The sequence below is a fragment of the Ranitomeya variabilis genome, chromosome 1 (assembly GCF_051348905.1).
Source record: "Ranitomeya variabilis isolate aRanVar5 chromosome 1, aRanVar5.hap1, whole genome shotgun sequence".
In the NCBI taxonomy this organism is placed as follows: domain Eukaryota; kingdom Metazoa; phylum Chordata; class Amphibia; order Anura; family Dendrobatidae; genus Ranitomeya; species Ranitomeya variabilis.
Window position 1 is genome coordinate 1,090,374,078 of NC_135232.1, and position 22,941 is coordinate 1,090,397,018.

At 44.0% G+C, this 22,941-nt stretch overlaps 1 protein-coding gene across 3 annotated transcripts in view; it reads left to right on the plus strand.

Moving 5' to 3' along the window:
• The window catches only part of LOC143793224 (uncharacterized), a 420,556-nt gene that overhangs the window by 141,452 nt on the left and 256,163 nt on the right, over nucleotides 1–22,941 (plus strand). For all 3 annotated transcript variants that reach the window (XM_077280004.1, XM_077280005.1, XM_077280006.1), the window contains exon 7: nucleotides 1,846–1,991. In XM_077280004.1, the coding sequence (XP_077136119.1) occupies nucleotides 1,846–1,991 (146 nt within the window). The remainder of the gene's footprint in view (nucleotides 1–1,845; nucleotides 1,992–22,941) is intronic.

Below are 22,941 nucleotides of genomic sequence, written 5' to 3' on the forward strand. Positions count from 1 at the left end.
TTACACACCATCTGTGACTTACACCTGGGAAGCCCTGGGGACCCCGCTTCACCTGTGGGAAGCGTCACCATCTAGCCATCATACCATCACCCCAGAGGACCCCTTTAAGTGGCGTTGGTTCCTACTGACCGAGAACCACAGGTGGCGTCACGAATAATAGACTTTAATCACAATATCCCTCAAAGACCTTTCCCCTTTAATTGGGCGCCCAGGGCCAAGGACCGGGTCATAGCCACGTGGCATCCCCTTTACGACCGGACCCAGTACCGAGTACCCCACGGCCCAGGTGGGCGACTCAATTTTATAAGGGATCCCTATGTCAATTTTTTTTCTGGGGTCCTCCTGTAAACTAGCTATTAAAAGCTAAACAAACAACTGTGAGCTGATATTAATAGCCTGGGAACCTTGGCTATTGGCTCCTTCCCAGAATATTAACATCAGCCCTCAGCCATCAGCTTTCCCTCTGCTGGTTATTAAAATTAAGTGGGATCCCACACAATTTTCTTTTCATTTTTTTCTTGAAAATTGACAGTTGCTGTTCAGTTACAGTCTATGTACGTTCGTTCTGTTAACGCTCCTATATAGGCTGGTGACAATGTGTGTGTGTTTGTGTGTGTGTTTGTGTGTGAGTTTGTGTTTACTTATTAGCTTAGTAATGAGAGTGTCGGGTTGACACCTTTTAATACTAAGCCTAAGGCTAGGTGTCAATGACAGCTGATGACACCAAGCCCTAATCCCATTACCCTGATGCTACTGCATCAGCATGAAAAAGGGGTGTTGAACCAAGAAATTACATCACAAAACTTTTTTTTTCAAATATCTTTATTTAGCTCAAAAAAAGTCTTCATTCCTGTACAAAAATGTGGCAGCATTTTTCTTGCCAAGAGATGCAGAAACCTTAAAGGAATTTCTGCAAGCAAATACTCAACGTGCGCACATAGCCTTAGCCACATTAGCCCAGCAATGCATCTGAATTTACTTTTCAACAGGATTTCACATTTTGGCCGGCGTCACACTGGCGTTTTAAACGATAAAAAATCGCATTGCACTCGGACCAATGTTCAGCTATGGGGCAGCTCCCACCAGCCGACTTTTTGTCGGCCGTTTTCCTCGGTCCGAGACAATCGCAGCATGCTGCAATTGTCTCGGACCGAGGAAAACTCTCGGCTCACTCGCACCCATATAAGCCTATGGGTGCGATTGAGACAGCGCACATCACTTGGATATCATCCGAGTGCTGTGCGTTATAAGCGGACCCCAGCAATGGAGGAGATGGAGAAATTCATTTCTCCGCCTCCTCCGCAGCTGTGCTCCGATCCTCCCTGTGCGAGAGAATCGGAGCACAGACGCATGACACTCGGCTCCTGCTCTGCTGCGAGCAGGAGCCGAGTGTCATTAGCATATCGCATCCGATGCTCTCGCATCGGATGCAATACGCCAGTGTGACGCCGGCCTTCTAGCTGAAGTGGGAAAACTGATTGTACGACTGGAGTACGAGGTTCTGAATTTATTAAGAGATGCACACTACTTGAATTAATTAAGTACATTTTCTCCGTGGCACACAACTCCGTGTGCCTTGCCAGAAAGGTTACTCCTGTCAGTGAGTAACATTTCTGGAGTATGTTACTCCACCAAAGTGAGTAAGATTTGATGAATTTGATGGGCGTACACCTCTGCCACTCAACATCCATTCTCTGCCCACTTTGGCTGTAATGGTGTGAAATTACTGAACGTCGCAAACAATTTTTTGCAATTTCACAGTGCACAGAAACTGTATGATTTTCCCCCATGTTTATTTTAGCAGTATGTTGTATACACAGAATATGTATTATTATTTTCTTACAGGAAAAATGTAGAGCACAGCTTCAAGTCTACAACAAAATGCATCATACATCTGAGATATGGGACTGTTTATCAGATAAAAGTGGATTATTTTTGCAGTGAAGATTTGAAGCAACAATTGTTTGAACTTGTCTTATTTAGAAGAAATGGTGAGTAGAATGGTAATAATATCTTTTTGAAATCTGAAATTTCATGCTTGTATAATTTGTTAATTCAAACCCAAATTGTTAAAATAATTAATGGAGATGAGCGAGCACTAAAATGCTTGGATATTTGTTACTCGAACCTAGCTATTCCTAATGCTCGGGTGCGCGTTTCGAGTAATGAGTATAATGGGAGTCAATAGGAAACCTGAGCATTTTTCCAGCAGACACTACAAGGGGGCAGTGAAAATGTTGAAAAGTGCTGAATGGAAGGAGTACAACATATGGGGAACACCCCTTGAAGCATCTCTGACTCCTAGATCACTGCTGAAAACAATAGTCTAAGGCCGGCGTCACACTAGCGAGTTTTACGGACGTAGGAGCGCAGAAAATACGTCCAGAAAATACGCATTGCACACGGCCCAATGATTTTCTATAGGGCAGCTCCCATCTGCCATATATTACGCATCCGTAATATACGGCATGTTACGGGCGTAGAAAATCGCAGCATGCTGCGTTTGTCAGCGTATTGCGCAAAAAATCAGCCAATGAAAGTCTATGGGCATGAGAAAATTATGAATTACACATGGACCATGCGTGTGACTTGCGAGAAATACGCACCGGTGTTCTATAGAAGAACACCGGTGCGTATTTCTATAGAAGAGGCAATTTGCATATTAAATTTCCTAGAAGAGCATTGAACGGCGAATAAGCCACCTTACCTTGACAAGCCAGAGCTGGTATGTCACTCTCCATAAGGAGAAACCTTACCCCTTAGACCCCAGTCCAGAGCCTATCACCTAGCCAGATTTGTTCTCATGCTTCGCACTGACCAGGGCCAACAACCAGAAACACTGTGTCTGCGAACTGAGATACTGATTTTGCTTTTGTCCTAAGTCATATTGCACGACTCGTTAAAGGGTTGACTGTGACTTGTAGGATCGCTACTTCCAACAGGTGGAGCTATAGAGTTTAAGTTCTCTTTTTCTCTGAAGAGGCAATTTGAAAACAATAGTGTCACACTTTTAGGCTGGAGTCACACACAACATATAAAAAATCGGTCCGTTTTAGATGGACGAGAATCACAGAAATGTTCCCTGAACAGTGATCCGTATGTCATCTGTGTGCAATGCGAGGATGCGATTTTCTCGCATCTAAGCATCCGCGTGACATCCGTATGACATCCGTATGGCATCCGTATGGCGAGATTTTCTCGCCAGCATGCAAAATGGACATATAATGGATCCATGGCCTCAAAATATTTGTGAAACATATATACAGTATATATATATATATATATATATATATATATATATATATATATATATATGTGTGTGTCAGTGAGACACATATATATGTATATTTATATTTCATACAGCGCTAGATAGCAGAATAGCCGGTAATTCATTTGTCGGCTTTTGCTAAATCATTACAGAACCCGACAGGATATGAGACATGGTTTACATACAGTAAACCATTGCATATCCGTTAGATTTATGTGTGTCCCTCACTAATAATGTTAGTAGTGTGTGTGTAAAATTTTGGAGCTGTAGGTGTTAAATTAAAGGATTAATTCACGGAAAAAATTGGCGTGGGCTCCCGCGCAATTTTCTCCACCAGAGAGGGAAAGCCAGTGACTGAGGGCAGATATTAATAGCCTAGAGAGGGACCATGGTTATTGGCCCTCCCCAGCTAAAAAAATGAACCCCCAGCCACCCCAGAAAAGGCGCATCTGTAAGATACCTCTATTCCGGCACTTAGTCTCTCTTCTCTGCCCTGTGGCTGTGGCATATGTGGTAATAATGTTGTGAATTAGACTTTTTTGGCTCCCTCTAGTGGTTACTAGTGATATGACTCTGGGATTTCCTTCCCTCTGTTTGCACCCAGCTGGGTCGTTACTTCAGGGGTGTTGCTATATAAACCTCCTGGAACCTTAGTCCAGTGCCTGGCATCGGTGTTATCAGACACATTCTGTTTGCTCCTGTTTGCTGGTCCTGGTTCGTGCTAAATTAAGCTAAGTCTTGCTTCTTTGTTTTTTGGGTTATTTGTTTGCTATCATTTTTGTCCAGCTTGTACTAAATGTGATTCCTGACCTTGCTGGAAGCTCTAGGGGGCTGGTGTTCTCCCCCCGGGCCGTTAGACGGTTCGGGGGTTCTTGAATTTCCAGTGTGGATATTTTTGATAGGATTTTTTGCTGACCATATAAGTTATCTATCTATATTCTGCTATTAGCTAGTGGGCCTCTCTTTGCTAAATTCCTAGCTCATTCTTATGTTTGTCTTTTCCTCTTACCTCACCGTTATTATTTGTGGGGGGCTTCTATCCAACTTTTTGGGGTATTTCCTCTGGAGGCAAGAAAGGTCTTTCTTTTCCCTTCTAGGGGTAGTTAGCTCTCCGGCTGGCGCGAGACGTCTAGGATCAACGTAGGAACGTTCCCCGGCTGCTGGTATTTGTGGTGCTAGGATTAGTTATATGGTCAGCCCAGTTACCACTGCCCTATGAGCTGGTTTTCTGTATTTACTGACTTAGCATTATTCCTGAGACCCTCTGCCATTGGGGTCATAACAGTATGCCAGGCCAATATTGAAAGTTTAAAGCATTGCAGAAGTGGGATAATAAGAAAGGAAATTCTGAGTTTTTTTTCCTTCCTTCTCTTCCTCCCCTTTACCTTTGAGTGGCGTGTGCTTGCTGCAGACATGAATGTGCAGACCTTGATTACAAGTGTTGACCAGCTGGCAGCTCGTGTGCAGGGTATACAAGATTTTGTTACCAGTAGTCCTATGTCTGAACCTAAAATACCTATTCCGGAATTGTTTTCTGGAGATCGATTTAGGTTTAGGAATTTCAAGAATAATTGTAAATTGTTTCTTTCTCTGAGACCCCGTTCATCTGGAGATTCTGCTCAGCAAGTTAAAATTGTTATTTCTTTTTTGCGGGGCGACCCTCAGGATTGGGCTTTCTCGCTAGCACCAGGAGATCCGGCATTGGCGAATATTGATGCGTTTTTTCTGGCGCTCGGATTGCTTTACGAGGAACCCAATCTTGAAATTCAGGCAGAAAAAGCCTTGCTGGCTATTTCTCAGGGTCAGGATGAAGCTGAAGTGTATTGCCAAAAATTTCGGAAATGGTCCGTGCTTACTCAGTGGAATGAGTGTGCTCTGGCCGCAAATTTCAGAAATGGCCTTTCTGAAGCCATTAAGAATGTGATGGTGGGTTTCCCCATTCCTACAAGTCTGAATGATTCTATGGCGCTTGCTATTCAAATTGACCGGCGTTTGCGGGAGCGCAAAACCGCTAATCCTCTGGTGGTGTTGTCTGAACAAACACCTGATTTAATGCAATGTGATAGAATTCAGACTAGAAATGAACGGAAAAATCATAGACGTCAGAATGGGTTGTGTTTTTACTGTGGTGATTCTACACATGTTATATCAGCATGCTCTAAACGCCTAACAAGGGTTGTTAGTCCTGTCGCCATTGGTAATTTGCAACCTAAATTTATTTTGTCTGTGACTTTAATTTGCTCTTTGTCTTCTTACCCTGTTATGGCGTTTGTGGATTCAGGTGCCGCCCTGAGTCTTATGGATCTGTCATTTGCCAAGCGCTGTGGTTTTGTTCTTGAACCATTAGTAAATCCTATTCCTCTTAGAGGTATTGATGCTACGCCATTGGCGGAAAATAAACCGCAGTATTGGACGCAGGTGACCATGTGCATGACTCCTGAACATCGGGAGGTGATTCGTTTTCTTTTCTGCATAAAATGCATGATTTGGTCGTTTTGGGTCTGCCATGGTTACAGACCCACAATCCAGTCCTGGATTGGAAGGCAATGTCTGTGTCAAGTTGGGGCTGTCAGGGAATTCATGCTGATTCCCCGCCGGTGTCTATTGCTTCCTCTACTCCTTCGGAAGTTCCTGAGTATTTGTCTGATTATCAGGATGTATTCAGTGAGTCCAGATCCAGTGCTCTGCCTCCTCATAGGGACTGTGACTGCGCCATAGATTTGATTCCAGGTAGTAAATTTCCTAAGGGAAGATTATTTAATCTGTCAGTACCTGAGCATGCCGCAATGCGTTCATATATCAAGGAGTCTCTGGAGAAGGGGCATATCCGTCCATCCTCTTCCCCTCTTGGTGCGGGATTCTTTTTTGTGGCTAAGAAGGACGGATCTTTGAGACCTTGTATTGACTATCGGCTACTGAATAAAATCACTGTAAAATTTCAGTATCCTTTGCCTCTCTTGTCGGACTTGTTTGCCCGGATTAAGGGTGCCAAGTGGTTCACCAAGATAGATCTTCGTGGTGCATACAACCTTGTGCGCATTAAGCAAGGTGATGAATGGAAGACTGCATTTAATACGCCCGAAGGTCATTTTGAGTACTTGGTGATGCCTTTTGGGCTTTCTAATGCTCCCTCAGTATTTCAGTCCTTTATGCATGATATTTTCCGGAAGTATCTGGATAAATTTATGATTGTTTATCTGGACGATATTCTGGTTTTCTCTGAAGATTGGGACTCACATGTGGAGCAGGTCAGGATGGTGTTTCAGGTTTTGCGTGAGAATGCCTTGTTTGTTAAAGGCTCAAAGTGTCTCTTTGGAGTACAGAAAGTTCCCTTTTTGGGGTTTATTTTTTCCCCTTCTGCTGTGGAGATGGACCCAGTCAAGGTCCGAGCTATTCATGAGTGGACTCAACCCACGTCAGTTAAGAGTCTTCAGAAGTTCTTGGGTTTTGCTAACTTCTACCGTCATTTTATCGCTAATTTTTCTAGCGTTGTTAAACCTTTGACGGATATGACCAAGAAAGGTTCTGATGTTGCTAACTGGGCTCCTGCAGCCGTGGAGGCGTTCCAGGAGTTGAAGCGCCGGTTTACTTCGGCGCCTGTTTTGTGCCAGCCTGATGTCTCACTTCCCTTTCAGGTCGAGGTGGATGCTTCTGAGATTGGGGCAGGGGCCGTTTTGTCACAGAGAGGCCCTGGTTGCTCGGTGATGAGACCATGTACTTTCTTCTCTAGGAAGTTTTCGCCTGCTGAGCGGAATTATGATGTGGGCAATCGGGAATTACTGGCCATGAAGTGGGCATTTGAGGAGTGGCGTCATTGGCTCGAGGGTGCTAAGCATCGTGTGGTGGTCTTGACTGATCACAAAAATTTGATGTATCTCGAGTCTGCTAAACGCTTGAATCCTAGACAGGCCCGCTGGTCATTGTTTTTCTCCCGTTTTGACTTTGTGGTCTCGTATTTACCAGGTTCAAAGAATGTGAAAGCTGATGCTCTTTCAAGGAGCTTTGTGCCTGACTCTCCTGGAGTCACAGAACCTGTTGGTATTCTTAAAGAAGGAGTTATTTTGTCAGCCATTTCTCCTGATTTGCGACGTGTGTTGCAGAGATTTCAAGCTGGTAGACCTGACTCTTGTCCACCTGACAGACTGTTTGTTCCTGATAAGTGGACCAGCAGAGTCATTTCCGAGGTTCATTCCTCGGTGTTGGCAGGTCATCCGGGAATTTTTGGCACCAGAGATCTGGTGGCTAGGTCATTTTGGTGGCCTTCCTTGTCACGGGATGTACGGTCATTTGTGCAGTCCTGTGGGACTTGTGCTCGAGCTAAGCCTTGCTGTTCCCGTGCCAGCGGGTTGCTCTTGCCCTTGCCTGTCCCTAAGAGGCCTTGGACACATATTTCCATGGATTTCATTTCTGATCTCCCGGTGTCTCGGGGTATGTCTGTCATCTGGGTGGTATGTGATCGCTTTTCAAAAATGGTCCATTTGGTGCCTTTGCCTAAGCTGCCTTCCTCTTCCGATCTGGTTCCTGTGTTCCTTCAGAATGTGGTTCGTTTACACGGCATTCCTGAGAATATTGTGTCTGACAGAGGATCCCAGTTTGTTTGCAGGTTCTGGCGATCCTTTTGTGCTAGGATGGGCATTGATTTATCGTTCTCGTCTGCCTTTCATCCTCAGACTAATGGACAAACTGAGCGAACTAATCAGACTCTGGAAGCTTACTTGAGGTGTTTTGTTTCGGCAGATCAGGATGATTGGGTGACCTTCTTGCCGTTGGCTGAGTTTGCCCTAAATAATCGGGCTAGTTCCGCTACTTTGGTTTCGCCATTTTTCTGCAACTCTGGTTTCCATCCTCGTTTTTCCTCAGGACATGTGGAGCCTTCTGACTGTCCTGGAGTAGATTCTGTGGTGGATAGGTTGCAGCAGATCTGGAATCATGTGGTGGACAACTTGAAGTTGTCACAGGAGAAGGCTCAGCGTTTTGCCAACCGCCGCCGTGGTGCGGGTCCCCGACTTCGTGTTGGGAATTTGGTGTGGCTGTCTTCTCGATTTGTTCCTATGAAGGTCTCCTCTCCTAAATTTAAGCCTCGCTTCATCGGTCCTTACAAGATATTGGAAATCCTTAATCCTGTGTCCTTTCGCTTGGATCTTCCGGTTTCGTTTGCCATTCACAACGTGTTCCATAGGTCTTTGTTAGGACGCTACGTTGTGCCTGTGGTTCCTTCTGCTGAGCCTCCTGCTCCGGTGTTGGTTGAGGGCGAGTTGGAGTACGTGGTGGAGAAGATCTTGGATTCTCGTCTCTCCAGGCGGAGGCTTCAGTATTTGGTCAAGTGGAAGGGTTATGGTCAGGAGGATAATTCCTGGGTGGTTGCCTCTGATGTGCATGCGGCCGATTTGGTTCGTGTCTTTCACGCTGCTCATCCTGATCGCCCTGGTGGTCTTGGTGAGGGTTCGGTGACCCCTCCTTAAGGGGGGGGTACTGTTGTGAATTAGACTTTTTTGGCTCCCTCTAGTGGTTACTAGTGATATGACTCTGGGATTTCCTTCCCTCTGTTTGCACCCAGCTGGGTCGTTACTTCAGGGGTGTTGCTATATAAACCTCCTGGAACCTTAGTCCAGTGCCTGGCATCGGTGTTATCAGACACATTCTGTTTGCTCCTGTTTGCTGGTCCTGGTTCGTGCTAAATTAAGCTAAGTCTTGCTTCTTTGTTTTTTGGGTTATTTGTTTGCTATCATTTTTGTCCAGCTTGTACTAAATGTGATTCCTGACCTTGCTGGAAGCTCTAGGGGGCTGGTGTTCTCCCCCCGGGCCGTTAGACGGTTCGGGAGTTCTTGAATTTCCAGTGTGGATATTTTTGATAGGATTTTTTGCTGACCATATAAGTTATCTATCTATATTCTGCTATTAGCTAGTGGGCCTCTCTTTGCTAAATTCCTAGCTCATTCTTATGTTTGTCTTTTCCTCTTACCTCACCGTTATTATTTGTGGGGGGCTTCTATCCAACTTTTTGGGGTATTTCCTCTGGAGGCAAGAAAGGTCTTTCTTTTCCCTTCTAGGGGTAGTTAGCTCTCCGGCTGGCGCGAGACGTCTAGGATCAACGTAGGAACGTTCCCCGGCTGCTGGTATTTGTGGTGCTAGGATTAGTTATATGGTCAGCCCAGTTACCACTGCCCTATGAGCTGGTTTTCTGTATTTACTGACTTAGCATTATTCCTGAGACCCTCTGCCATTGGGGTCATAACAAATAAGTAGTGATGAGCGAATATACTCGTTACTCGAGATTTCTTGAGCACGCTCGGGTGTCCTCCGAGTATTTTTTAGTGCTCGGAGATTTAGTTTTTATTGCCGCAGCTGAATGATTTACATCTGTTAGCCAGCATATGTACATGTGGGGATTCCCTAGCAACCAGGCAACCCCCACATATACTTATGCTGGATAACAGATGTAAATCATTCAGCTGCAGCAATAAAAACTAAATCTCCGAGCACTAAAAATACTCGGAGGACACCCGAGAGTGCTCGAGAAATCTCGAGTAATGAGTATATCCGCTCATCACTAGTAATAAGGGGTTAATGTCACCTTGCTAGTAAGGTGACATTAAGCCAGGTTAATAATGGAGAGGTGTCAATAATACACCTATCCATTATTAATCCAATAGTATGAAAAGGTTAAAAATACACACACACAAAGAATAAAGTCTTTTAATTAAATAATGAAGCACAGGTTTAACATCATTATTACATGCTCAATCCAAGTGAAGCCCTCATTCTTGTGTAAAAAAATCCAAAATAAAAAAGCAAAAATATCCCATACCTGTCCGCCGTACAGTCAAGTCCCACTCTGCAATCCATCTCAAGGGGTTAAATAGTTTACAACCCGGAGCAGTGCTAATGCTGCCCGTCGGGCTGTAAACCACGGAGGAATGAATGAAAAGCTGCTGCGCATCCTCCCCGCCTGACCGGACATGAACTCATTAGCGTGGGAAAGTCTCTGAACATTTTCCCATGCTGTCAAGTTCACCGCGTCAAGTGGGGAGTCAGAGCAGCCTAAATGATGTCAGCGGTAGTCACTGAGGCTGCGCAGACTCCCCGCCTGACGCTGTGAAATTTTAACCTGACAGTGTGATTTTACATTACACCGCACTGAATTGTCGGCTTTTCTAAAGGACACCAATGCGTTTTTCTCGCAAGTCACACTGATGGTCCATGTGGTGTGCGAGTTTTTCTCGCACCCATAGACTTTCATTGGCGAGTCTCAGCGGATAATAGGAGCTGCCCCATAGATTAACATTGGTTCGAGTGCTATGGGATTTTTTATCGCATAGCACTTGTTCGTATTCCTCTCTAGTGTGTCTCCGGCCTTACTCCAGTTTCAGCACTCACAATAAAACATTCAAAATCGACGAGAAATTGAATTTTACAGGAAAAAATATTAAGAAACATATTTTTCTGAATAATGACTGGTAGATAAAGCAAAATTTTAAAAACATTTTAAAAAACAATAATTTAACCCCTTCACCCCCAAGGGTGGTTTGCACGTTAATGACCAGGCCAATTTTTACAATTCTGACCACTGTACATTTATGAGGTTATAACTCTGGAACGCTTCAACGGATCTTGGCGATTCTGACATTGTTTTCTTGTGACATATTGTACTTCATAATAGTGGTAAAATTTCTTCGATATAACTTGCGTTTAATTGTGAAAAAAACGGATATTTGGCGAAAATTTTGAAAATTTAGCAATTTTCCAACTTTGAATTTTTATGCCCTTAAATCACAGACATATGTCACGCAAAATACTTAATAAGTAACATTTCCCACATGTCTACTTTACATCAGCACAATTTTGGAACCAAATTTTTTTTTGTTAGGGAGTTATAAGGGTTAAAAGTTGACCAGAAATTTCTCATTTTTACAACATCATTTTTTTTCATCATTTGAAGTCATTTTGAGGGGTCTATATGACAGAAAATACCCAAGTGTGACACCATTCTAAAAACTGCACCCCTTAAGGTGCTCAAAACCACATTCAAGAAATTTACCCTTCAGGTATTTCACAGGATTTTTTGGAATGTTTAAATAAAAATGAACATTTAACTTTTTTTCACACAAAATTTATTTCAGCTCCAATTTGTTTTATTTAACCAAGGGTAACAGGAGAAAATGGACACCAAAAGTTGTTGTACAATTTGTCCTGAGTACGCTGATACCCCATATGTGGGGGTAAACCACTGTTTGGGAGCATGGCAGAGCTCGGAAGGAAAGGAGCGCCATTTGACTTTTCAATGCAAAATTGACTGGAATTGACATGGGACGCCATGTTGCGTTTGGAGAGCCCCTGATGTGCCTAAACATTGAAACCCCCCCACAAGTGACACCATTTTGGAAAGTAGGCCCCCTAAGGAACTTATCTAGATGTGTGGTGAGCACTTTGACCCAACAAGTGCTTCACAGAAGTTTATAATGCAGAGCCGTAAAAATAAAAAATCATATTTTTTCACAAAAATGATCTTTTCGCCCCCATTTTTTAATTTTCCCAAGGGTAAGAAAAGAAATTAGACCACAAAAGTTGTTGTGCAATTTGTCCTGAGTACGACGATACCCCATATGTGGGGGTAAACCACTGTTTGGGCGCATAGCAGAGCTCGGAAGGGAAGGAACGCTATTTTACTTTTCAATGCAAAATTGACTGAAATTAAGATGGGACGCCATGTTGCGTTTGGAGAGCCCCTGATGTGCCTAAACATTAAAACCCCCCACAAGTGACACCATTTTGGAAAGTAGACCCCCTAAGGAACTTATCTAGATGTGTTTTGAGAGCTTTGAACCCACAAGTGTTTCACTACAGTTTATAACGCAGAGCCGTGAAAATAAAAATTCCTCTTTTTTTCACAGAAATGATTTTTTAGCCCCCAACTTTGTATTTTTACAAGGGTAACATAATAAATTGGACCCCAAAAGTTGTTGTCCAATTTGTCCTGAGTACGCTGATACCCCATATGTGGGGGGGAACCACTGTTTGGGCACATGAGAGAGCTCGGAAGGGGAGGAGCGCCATTTGGAATGCAGACTTAAATGGATTGGTCTGCAGGCGTCACGTTGCATTTGCAGAGCCACTGATGTACCCAAACAGTAGAAACCCCCCACAAGTGACCCCAAATTGGAAACTAGACCTCCCAAGGAACTTATCTAGATGTGTTGTGAGAACTTTGAACCCCCAAGTGTTTCACTACAGTTTATAACGCAAAGCCGTGAAAATAAAAATTATTTTTTTTTTCACAAAAATGATTTTTTAGCCCCCAGTTTTGATTTTCACAAGGGTAACAGGATAAATTGGACCCCAAAAGTTGTTGTCCAATTTGTCCTGTGTACGCTGATACCCCATATGTGGGGGTAAACCACTGTTTGGGCGCATGGCAGAGCTCGGAAGGGAAGGAGCGCCGTTTGGAATGCAGACTTAGATGGATTGGTCTGCAGGTGTCACGTTGCATTTGCAGAGCCCCGATGTACCTAAACAGTAGAAACCCCCCACAAGTGACCCCATATTGGAAATTAGACCCCCAAGGAACTTATCTAGATGTGCTGTGAAAACTTTGAACCCCCAAGTGTTTCACTACAGTTTACAACGCAGAGCCGTGAAAATAAAAAATCTTTTTTTTCCCACAAAACTTATTTTTTAGCCCCCAGTTTTGTATTTTCCCAAGGGTAACAGGAGAAATTGGACCCCAAAAGATGTTGACCAATTTGTCCTGAGTACGCCGATACCCCATATGTTGGGGTAAACACCTGTTTGGGTACACGGGAGCGCTCTGAAGGGAAGGAGCACTGTTTTACTTTTTCAACGCAGAATTGTCTGGAATTGAGATCGGATGCCATGTCCCGTTTGGAGAGCCCCTGATGTGCCTAAACAGTGGAAACCCCACAATTATAACTGAAACCCTAATCCAAACACACCCCTTACCCTAATCCCAACGATAACCCTAACCACACCCCTAACCCTGACACACCCCTAACCCTAATCCCAACCCTATTCCCAACCATAAATGTAATCCAAACCCTAACTTTAGCCCCAACCCTATCTGTAGCCTTAACCCTAGCCCCAACCCTAGCCCCAACCCTAGCCCTAACCCTAGCCCTAACCCTAGCCCTAACCCTAACCCTAGCCCTAACCCTAGCAATAACCCTAACCCTAGCCCTAACCCTAGCCCTAACCCTAGCAATAACCGTAGCCCTAACCCTAGCCCTAACCCTAACCCTAGCAATAACCCTAGCAATAACCCTAGCCCTAGCCCTAGCCCTAACCCTAACCCTAACCCTAGCAATAACCCTAGCCCTAACCCTAGCCCTAACCCTAGCCCTAGCCCTAACCCTAGCCCTAACCCTAGCCCTAACCCTAACCGTAGCCCTAACCCTAATGGGAAAATGGAAATAAATACATTTTTTATTTTTTTTTATTTTTCCCTAACTAAGGGGGTGATGAAGGGGGGTTTGATTTACTTTTATAGCGGGTTATTTAGCGGATTTTTATGATTGGCAGCCGTCACACATGAAAGACGCTTTTTATTGCAAAAAATATTTTTTGCATTGCCACAATTTGAGAGCTATAATTTTTCCATATTTGAGTCCACAGAGTCAATTGAGGTCTTGTTTTTTGCGGGACGAGTTGACGTTTTTATTGGTAACATTTTCGGGCACATGACATTTTTTGATCGCTTTTTATTCCGATTTTTGTGAGGCAGACTGATCAAAAACCAGCTATTCATGAATTTCTTTTGGGGGAGGCGTTTATACCGTTCCGTGTTTGGTAAAATTGATAAAGCAGTTTTATTTTTCGGGTCAGTACGATTACAGCGATACCTCATTTATATATTTTTTTATGCTTTGGCGCTTTTATACGATAAAAGCTATTTTATAGAAAAAATAATTATTTTGGTATCGCTTTATTTTGAGGACTATAACTTTTTTATTTTTTTGCTGATGATGCTGTATGGCGGCTCGTTTTTGCGGGACAAGATGACGTTTTCAGCGGTACCATGGTTATTTATATCTGTCTTTTTGATCGCGTGTTATTCCGCTTTTTGTTCGGCGGTATGGTAATAAAGCGTTGTTTTTTGCCTCGTTTTTTTTTTTTCTCACGGTGTTTACTGAAGGGGTTAACTAGTGGGGCAGTTTTATAGGTTGGGTTGTTACGGACGCGGCGATACTAAATATGTGTACTTTTATTGTTTTTTTTTATTATTTAGATAAAGAAATGTATTTATGGAAATAATATATATATTTTTTTCTTTATTTAGGAATTTATTTTTTATTTATTTTTTTACATATGTGGAAAAAAATTTTTTTTACTTTTTTACTTTGTCCCAGGGGGGACATTACAGATCGGTGATCTGACAGTGTGCACAGCACTCTGTCAGATCTGCGATCTGCTGTGCAGGGCTGCAGGCTTACCAGCCCTGCTCTGAGCAGGCACTCGGTAAGCCACCTCCCTCCCTGCAGGACCCGGATGCCGCGGCCATCTTGGATCCGGGACCTGCGGCGAGGAGGGAGGTAGTAGACCCTTGGAGCAACGCGATCACATCGCATTGCGGCGGGGGTCTCAGGGAAGCCCGCAGGGAGCCCCCTCCCTGCGCGATGCTTCCCTATACCGCCGGTACACCGCGATCATGTTTGATCGCGATGTGCCGGGGGTTAATGTGCCGGGGGTGGTCCGTGACCACTCCTGGCACATATTGCCGGATGTCAGTTGCGATATGCAGCTGACACCCGGCCGCGATCGGCCGCGCTCCCCCCGTGAGCGCGGTCGATCGCGTATGACGTACTATCCCGTCGGTGGTCATACGGGCCCACCCCACCTCGACGGGATAGTACGTCAGATGTCAGAAAAGGGTTAAGCAAACCAAAATTAAATTTTTGATAAAAAAAAGGAAATTTCAGTGTAATTTATGAAGGACGCAAGAAGTGTCAAAAATGAGGGACTTAAAGGAACTCAGATACACCCTGTATTGGACTTAAAATGCGGCCTCATACACATTCTGTATAAACTGCCATGTAGTCATACTCCCAGACTCATAAAGGCTATGCACTAAGCTTAAAGCCTGACAAAAATTACAAGCTGGATTACCCATATGCCCCTTAAGGCACCAACTTTACTGCCTCATTTAAGTATTGTGAACAAAGTGTAGATGTGGTACTCCTACATTAAAAAAGCTCTTGACACAGTGTGAAGCTTACCAAAAATTGCAAGCAGGGTCATACCTTTCAAGGCACCAACTGTAGTGGCTCATAAAAAATGTAAGTGTATCTTTTAAAGAAGGGGTGGATGATTTCCTTGATACACATAAAATTGCGAGTTATAGTTAAATTAGTGACTAAATGTACAATGGGTGGAGAAAGGTTGAACTTGATGGACCTAGGTCTTTTTTTTAACTTATATAACTGTGTAACGATGTACTCCTACACTCATAAAGGATTTGTACAAAGTGCACATCCATGAAACAATTATAAGTAAGGTCATCCATAGACCCTTGAAGTCAAAAACTGGCGGGCCTCATTAAAATTTTGAAGATTAAAAACACTTTATATGTTGCTGTCTTCTGGTGGTGTGAAAAAGTCATGGCAAATCCAGGCTTTGTTTATTTTAATCAGAGTGAGCATATCAGCACTTTCTGTTGACAGGTGAAATCGACTGTCTGTTATGACCTCCCTGGTGGCTCAAACCTGCTCAGACAAGATGCTAGGGGCAGGACAGCACAACGCCTCCAAGGCATAGAAGGACAGCTCATTCCAGGTGTCCAGCTTTGAGACCCAATAGTTAAAGGTTGAAGAGTAATTAGGGAGTATGGTGGTTTGGTCAGCCAGGTATGCTTGACCATCTTTAAAATCTTTTCCCTCGTTGTCAAAAATACCTGGTCATCAGGGCCTGGATTCTGGGAGGGTGTCATGATATTGGCCCTTTGATAGCATACCCTTGCCTATGCTGTACCTGGTGTGTGTCTCCCTCACCTCTCCTCCTTGGTTGGACAAGGATGTTTGCCCTCTGCCGCTAGCGTTGTCTGATGGGAATTTTTCAACATATTTTCCACAATGTCCTTCTGTTATAGCACCATTTTAGTAGACCTTTCTGCCTCGAAAAGGAGAGATGCAAAGTTCTCCTTGTAGCGTGGGTCTATCAGGGTGAACAACCAGTACTCTTTTTTGGTCATCATGAATGTAATGCAAGGGTCGTGGGAAAGGCAGTTGTACATAAAGTCTGCCATACTGTATGTCACAAGCTCCGTACAGCCAACACTTCCCTGTCTCCACCATGATGACTACTCTCCATGTCCTCTTCCTCCATCTCGTTCTGCACATTTCCCTATTCAGCTCATCTACATAGGAGAAACGGGACAAATCTTGTGTGTGTACTGGCCTCTGTTGTGCCAGCTCCTGTTTCTCCTCCTCTTCCTCAGCCTTCACCTTCTCATTGTTATCAAATCTGCGCTGAGCAGATGAGATGAAGCTGGGCTGGATAGTATCTCGCTGTTTCATGTCTTCCTCCATCTCCACCTGGTCCACTTGCAAAGTTTCGTGTTTGATTGTCAACAGCGACTGTTTAAGTAGGCACAGATGCCGGATCATTGGGCTGATGATGGCTGTTATGATCCGGTGACCTTGGAGCCGCATGAGACTTTCTCAGGAGTAGGTGGAACCTATACTGACCGCAAACCCTAAACTGACACCGCAACTAGAAGTAGCCGTGGGGTGTACCTAACAATCCTAGACACCTCGACACAGCCGGAGGACTAAATACCCCTATAGATGGAAATGGGAATCCTATCTTGCCTCAGAGCAGAACCCCAAAGGATAGGCAGCCCCCCACAAATATTGACTGTGAGTATTAGAGGAAAGACACACGCAGGCAGAAAACAGGGTTTAGCAAAAGAGGCCACTCTAGCTAAATAGAAAAGGATAGGACAGAATGCTAAGCGGTCAGTATTAAAACCCTGAAAATATCCACAGCAGATAATACAAAAATTCCACCATCTAACTAAAGACATGGAACGTATATCTGCATCTCCTTAGAATCCAACTTGACTGGAAAAATCCTGACACAGTCTAAGCTGGACAAGAAAAAACAATGAATAGGACTGATCTGTAAAGCACACAGCATGTGTGCTGCAGAAATAAAAACCAGACACTTATCTTTACTGATTTGGAAACAGGGCAGGAGGAACCAGACTGAGATCCAAAACGTCCTAGAACAATGGACAACTGGCAAGGACTAATGAATCCTGCAACCTTAAATACCCCAGTCAGCACTGCAATCAGCAGGGACACCTGCCCAGGATTGCAACCCAGGGACAACTGTATTACCACCAACAACCACCAGAGGGAACCCAATAGCAGAATTCACAACAGTACCCCCCCTTGAGGAGGGGTCACCGAACCCTCACCAGAGCCCCCAGGCCGATCAGGACGAGCCAGATGAAAGGCACGAACCAAATCAGCAGCATGGACATCAGAGGCAAAAACCCAAGAATTATCCTCCTGGCCATAACCCTTCCATTTGACAAGGTACTGAAGCCTCCGCCATCAACCAACACAGGGGCCGGAGGATCAACAGAGGGAACAACGGGTACCACATATTTCCGCAATAAAGATCTATGGAAGACATTATGGATAGCAAAAGAGGCTGGAAGCGACAATCGAAAAGACACTGGATTAATAATCTCAGAAATCCTATAAGGACCAATAAACCGAGGCTTAAACTTAGGGGAAGAAACCTTCATAGGAACATGACGGGAAGACAACCAAACCAGATCCCCAACACGAAGCCGGGAACCAACACACCGACGACGGTTAGCGAAACGTTGAGCCTCCTCCTGAGACAACACCAAATTGTCCACAACATGAGCCCAAATCTGCTGCAACCTGTCAACCACGGAATCCACACCAGGACAGTCAGAAGGCTCAACCTGCCCTGAAGAAAAACGAGGATGAAAACCAAAATTACAAAAGAAGGGCGAAACCAAAGTAGCCGAACTAGCCCGATTATTAAGGGCAAACTCGGCCAATGGCAAGAAAGCCACCCAATCATCCTGATAAGCAGACACAAAGCATCTCAAATAAGTCTCCAAGGTCTGATTAGTTCGCTCGGTTTGGCCATTTGTCTGAGGATGAAATGCGGAAGAAAAAGACAAATCAATGCCCAGCCTAGCACAAAAGGCCCGCCAAAACCTAGAAACAAACTGGGAACCTCTGTCGGACACAATATTCTCTGGAATATCATGCAAACGAACCACATGCTGAAAAAACAACGGAACCATATCTGAAGAGGAAGGCAATTTAGGCAAAGGCACCAAATGAACCATCTTAGAGAACCGGTCACAAACCACCCAGATAACAGACATCCTCTGGGAAACCAGAAGATCAGAAATAAAATCCATAGAAATATGCGTCCAGGGCCTCTCAGGGACCGGCAATGGCAAAAGCAACCCACTAGCATGGGAACAACAAGGCTTGGCCTGCGCACACGTCCCACAGGACTGCACAAAAGAACGCACATCATGTGACAAAGAAGGCCACCAAAAAGACCTACCAACCAAATCTCTGGTACCAAAAATACCAGGATGGCCAGCCAACACAGAACAATGAACCTCAGAAATCACTCTACTGGTCCATCTGTCAGGAACAAACAGTTTCCCCACCGGACAGCGGTCAGGTTTGTCAGCCTGAAATTCCTGAAGAACCCGTCGTAAATCAGGGGAAATGGCAGAGAGGACCACCCCTTCTTTCAGAATGCCGACCGGTTCAAGGACCTCAGGAGAATCAGGCAAAAAACTCTTAGAGAGGGCATCAGCCTTAATATTCTTAGAACCCGGAAGATACGAGACCACGAAATCAAAACAAGAAAAAAACAAGGACCATCGAGCCTGTCTAGGATTCAGCCGTCTGGCAGACTCGAGGTAAATCAGGTTCTTATGATCGGTCAAGACCACAATACGGTGCTTAGCTCCCTCAAGCCAATGTCGCCACTCCTCAAACGCCCACTTCATAGCCAACAATTCCCGATTGTTGACATCATAATTGTGTTCGGCAGGCGAAAACTTACGGGAAAAGAAGGCACATGGTTTCATCAAGGAACCAACAGGATCCCTCTGGGACAAAACGGCCCCTGCGCCAATCTCAGAAGCGTCAACCTCAACCTGAAACGGAAGAGAAACATCCGGTTGATGCAACACCGGGGCAGAAGTAAATCGGCATTTAAGCTCCTGAAAGGCAGAGACAGCCGCAGAGGACCAATTCGCCACATCAGCGCCTTTCCTCGTCAAATTGGTCAAGGGTTTAACCACGCTGGAGAAGCCAGCAATGAAACGGCGATAAAAATTTGCAAAGCCCAAAAATTTCTGAAGGCTCTTCACGGATGTGGGTTGAATCCAATCATGAATGGCCTGAACCTTAACCGGATCCATCTCTATAGATGAGGGAGAAAAAATGAAGCCAAAAAAAGAAACCTTCTGCACTCCAAAGAGACACTTAGACCCCTTCACAAACAAAGCATTGTCACGAAGGATCTGAAATACCATCCTGACCTGCTTCACATGAGACTCCCCATCATCGGAAAAAATCAAAATGTCATCCAAACATATAATCAAGAATTTATCAAGATAAGTCAGGGAAATTACATTGAAGGAAGGACTGAAAAACAGATGGAGCATTAGAGAGCCCGAATGGCATCACAAGATATTCAAAATGGCCTTCGGGCGTATTAAACACTGTTTTCCATTCATCACCCTGCTTAATACAAACAAGATTATATGCCCCCCGAAGGTCAATTTTAGTAAACCAACTAGCCCCCTTAATCCTAGCAAACAAATCGGAAAGCAGAGGTAAAGGGTATTGAAACTTGACCGTGATCTTATTCAAGAGGCGATAATCAATACAGGGTCTCAAGGAACCATCCTTATTAGCAACAAAAAAAAATCCCGCTCCCAACGGTGAAGAAGATGGCCGAATATGCCCTTTCTCCAAAGACTCCTTAACATAACTCCGCATAGCGGTATGTTCAGGCACAGACAGGTTGAAAAGTCGTCCCTTAGGAAACTTACAACCTGGAATCAAGTCAATAGCACAATCACAGTCCCTATGCGGTGGAAGGGAACTGGACTTGGGTTCATCGAATACATCCTGAAAATCAGACAAAAACTCTGGAATTTCAGAAGAGGAAGAAAAGGAGATTGACATCAAAGGAACGTCATTGTGAACCCCCTGACAACCCCAACTAGTCACAGACATAGACTTCCAATCCAACACAGGATTATGTACCTGCAACCACGGAAAACCCAGCATGATAGCATCATGCAAATTATGCAACACCAGAAATCGACACTCTTCCTGATGGGCTGGCGCCATGCACATGGTCACCTGTGTCCAAAACTGGGGTTTATTTTTAGCCAAAGGTGTAGCATTAATGCCCCTTAAAGGAATAGGGTTCTGTAAAGACTGCAAGGGAAAACCACAATGCCTGGCAAACTCAAAGTCCATTAAGTTCAAGGCGGCGCCTGAATCCACAAACGCCATGACAGAAAATGATGACAATGAGCAAATCAAGGACACAGATAACAGAAATTTAGGTTGTACAGTACTGATGGTAAATGAACTAGCGATCCTCTTTGTACGCTTTGGGCAGACTGAAATGACATGAGAAGCATCGCCACAATAAAAACACAACCTATTCTGACATCTGAATCCTTGTTGTTCCGTTCTAGACAGAATCCTATCACATTGCATTGGCTCAGGCATCTGCTCTGAGGACAACGCCACAGCGTGCACAGTTCTGCGCTCTCGCAAGCGCCGATCAATCTAAATGGCCAGAGACATAGAATCACTAAGACCGAAAGGCGTGGGAAACCCCACCATAACATCTTTAACGGATTCAGAAAGACCCTTTCTGAAAATTGCCGCCAAAGCATGCCGCATTTGTAGAGCTCTTGTACTGCTAGAAGAGCAGTAACCACCACAAATGGCACCATATTAGAAACTATTCCCCTCAAGAAATTCATCAATGGTGTGTTGAACATAATTTTATTACTTTGGGAAATGGAAATTAAAAAAATACGTTTTTTACTCAAAAATGTTGTTTTAGCCCCCATTTTTTATTTTTACTAAGAATTATAGGAGGAATTTGACCTAAATATTTATAAAGCAAGTTATTCTAAATGCAGAAACACCCTTTATATGGTCTTGCACTTCGGTGTAGGCTAACGGCAAGCTTCAGAAGTGGCACAGTGGCCACAGTGCCCGGCTTGTGCTTCTGGAGATTTGTGCTGCACAGATTGTTAAAAGGATGTCTAGGACCTAACATTTAACTTTTCATCTCAAAATAAAATTGGTGGGGTTCCAAAACTGTTCCTGCAGCGGCCTGAACTAAGGCTAGGTCCACTCCACACGGCACTTGTGGACAATGTTGCGTGCATACGCTCAGAAGCATACGTCCACCACAGGGACCCACTATAAAGAGACGATACTGCTTGGTATACATTACTTTACAGTGTACCCCTGTATTGGAAAGTGCAATCTGCTGCACTTTCCTTTACAGTTACATAAGTGGTTTGCGGCCAGACGTAGGATGAAAGATCACACTTTTAGCTTTACGTCTGGCCGTCGAATATGGTGACGTTATAGTATACATCGAGGAACGTTTTATAGTACATTGCTTAGGACCGGCCGCTGCCAAAGCAGTTTTCAGCTGATAAGTGGGAGTGCTGATGTCATACCCCAACCAATCCTATATTGAAGAACTATTCAGCGGAATTATAATGATTAGACCCATCTCCCATATGCAGCAGTGCCATACATGTTCACGTTAAGTAGGTTTGGGCAGGCTGCAGGGCTCAGAAAAGGGGGCCTTTTGGCTTTTCAAGCTTGGGTTTTACTTGATTGTTTTATGGTAGCCTTGTCGCTTTTCTGAACTACTAGGAAAATGGACAGCCTTTATTTTTCCATTAACAGATGACAGATCTGTGATTTTCCAGATGAAAAGAAGTTTTTATAGGTGTCATTTGTGGGTACCTACCATTTTTTGTTTGCTTTTTATTCCAATTTTTGAGAAACAGAATGAACAAATAAAAAGCAATTCAGAAATTGTCTTTAATTTATTTTATGCCATCTTACGCTGTTCACTGTGCAGGAAACATGATTAGACAACTTTATTCTTTGGGTCAATACAATTACACAGATGCTATGTTTAAAAAATATCTTCATAATTTGCACATTAACCCCTTTACCACCTTTTTTTATTTTTTCTGTCAATACAACCAGATAGGGCTTGTTTTTTTGTGGGATGAGTTGTACTTTTGAATGAAAGCATTGATTTTACCATATAGTGCACTGGAAAAAAAAAATCCAAATATGGCGAAATAGCAAAAAAAAGTACAATTGCACAATATATATATATATACACTCACTGGCCACTTTATTAGGTACACCTGTCCAACTTCTTGTTAACACTTAATTTCTAATCAGCCAATCACATGGCGGCAACTCAGTGCATTTAGGCATGTAGACATGGTCAAGACAATCTCCTGCAGTTCAAACCGAGCATCAGTATGCGGAAGAAAGGTGATTTGAGTGCCTTTGAACGTGGCATGGTTGTTGGTGCCAGAAGGGCTGGTCTGAGTATTTCAGAAACTGCTGATC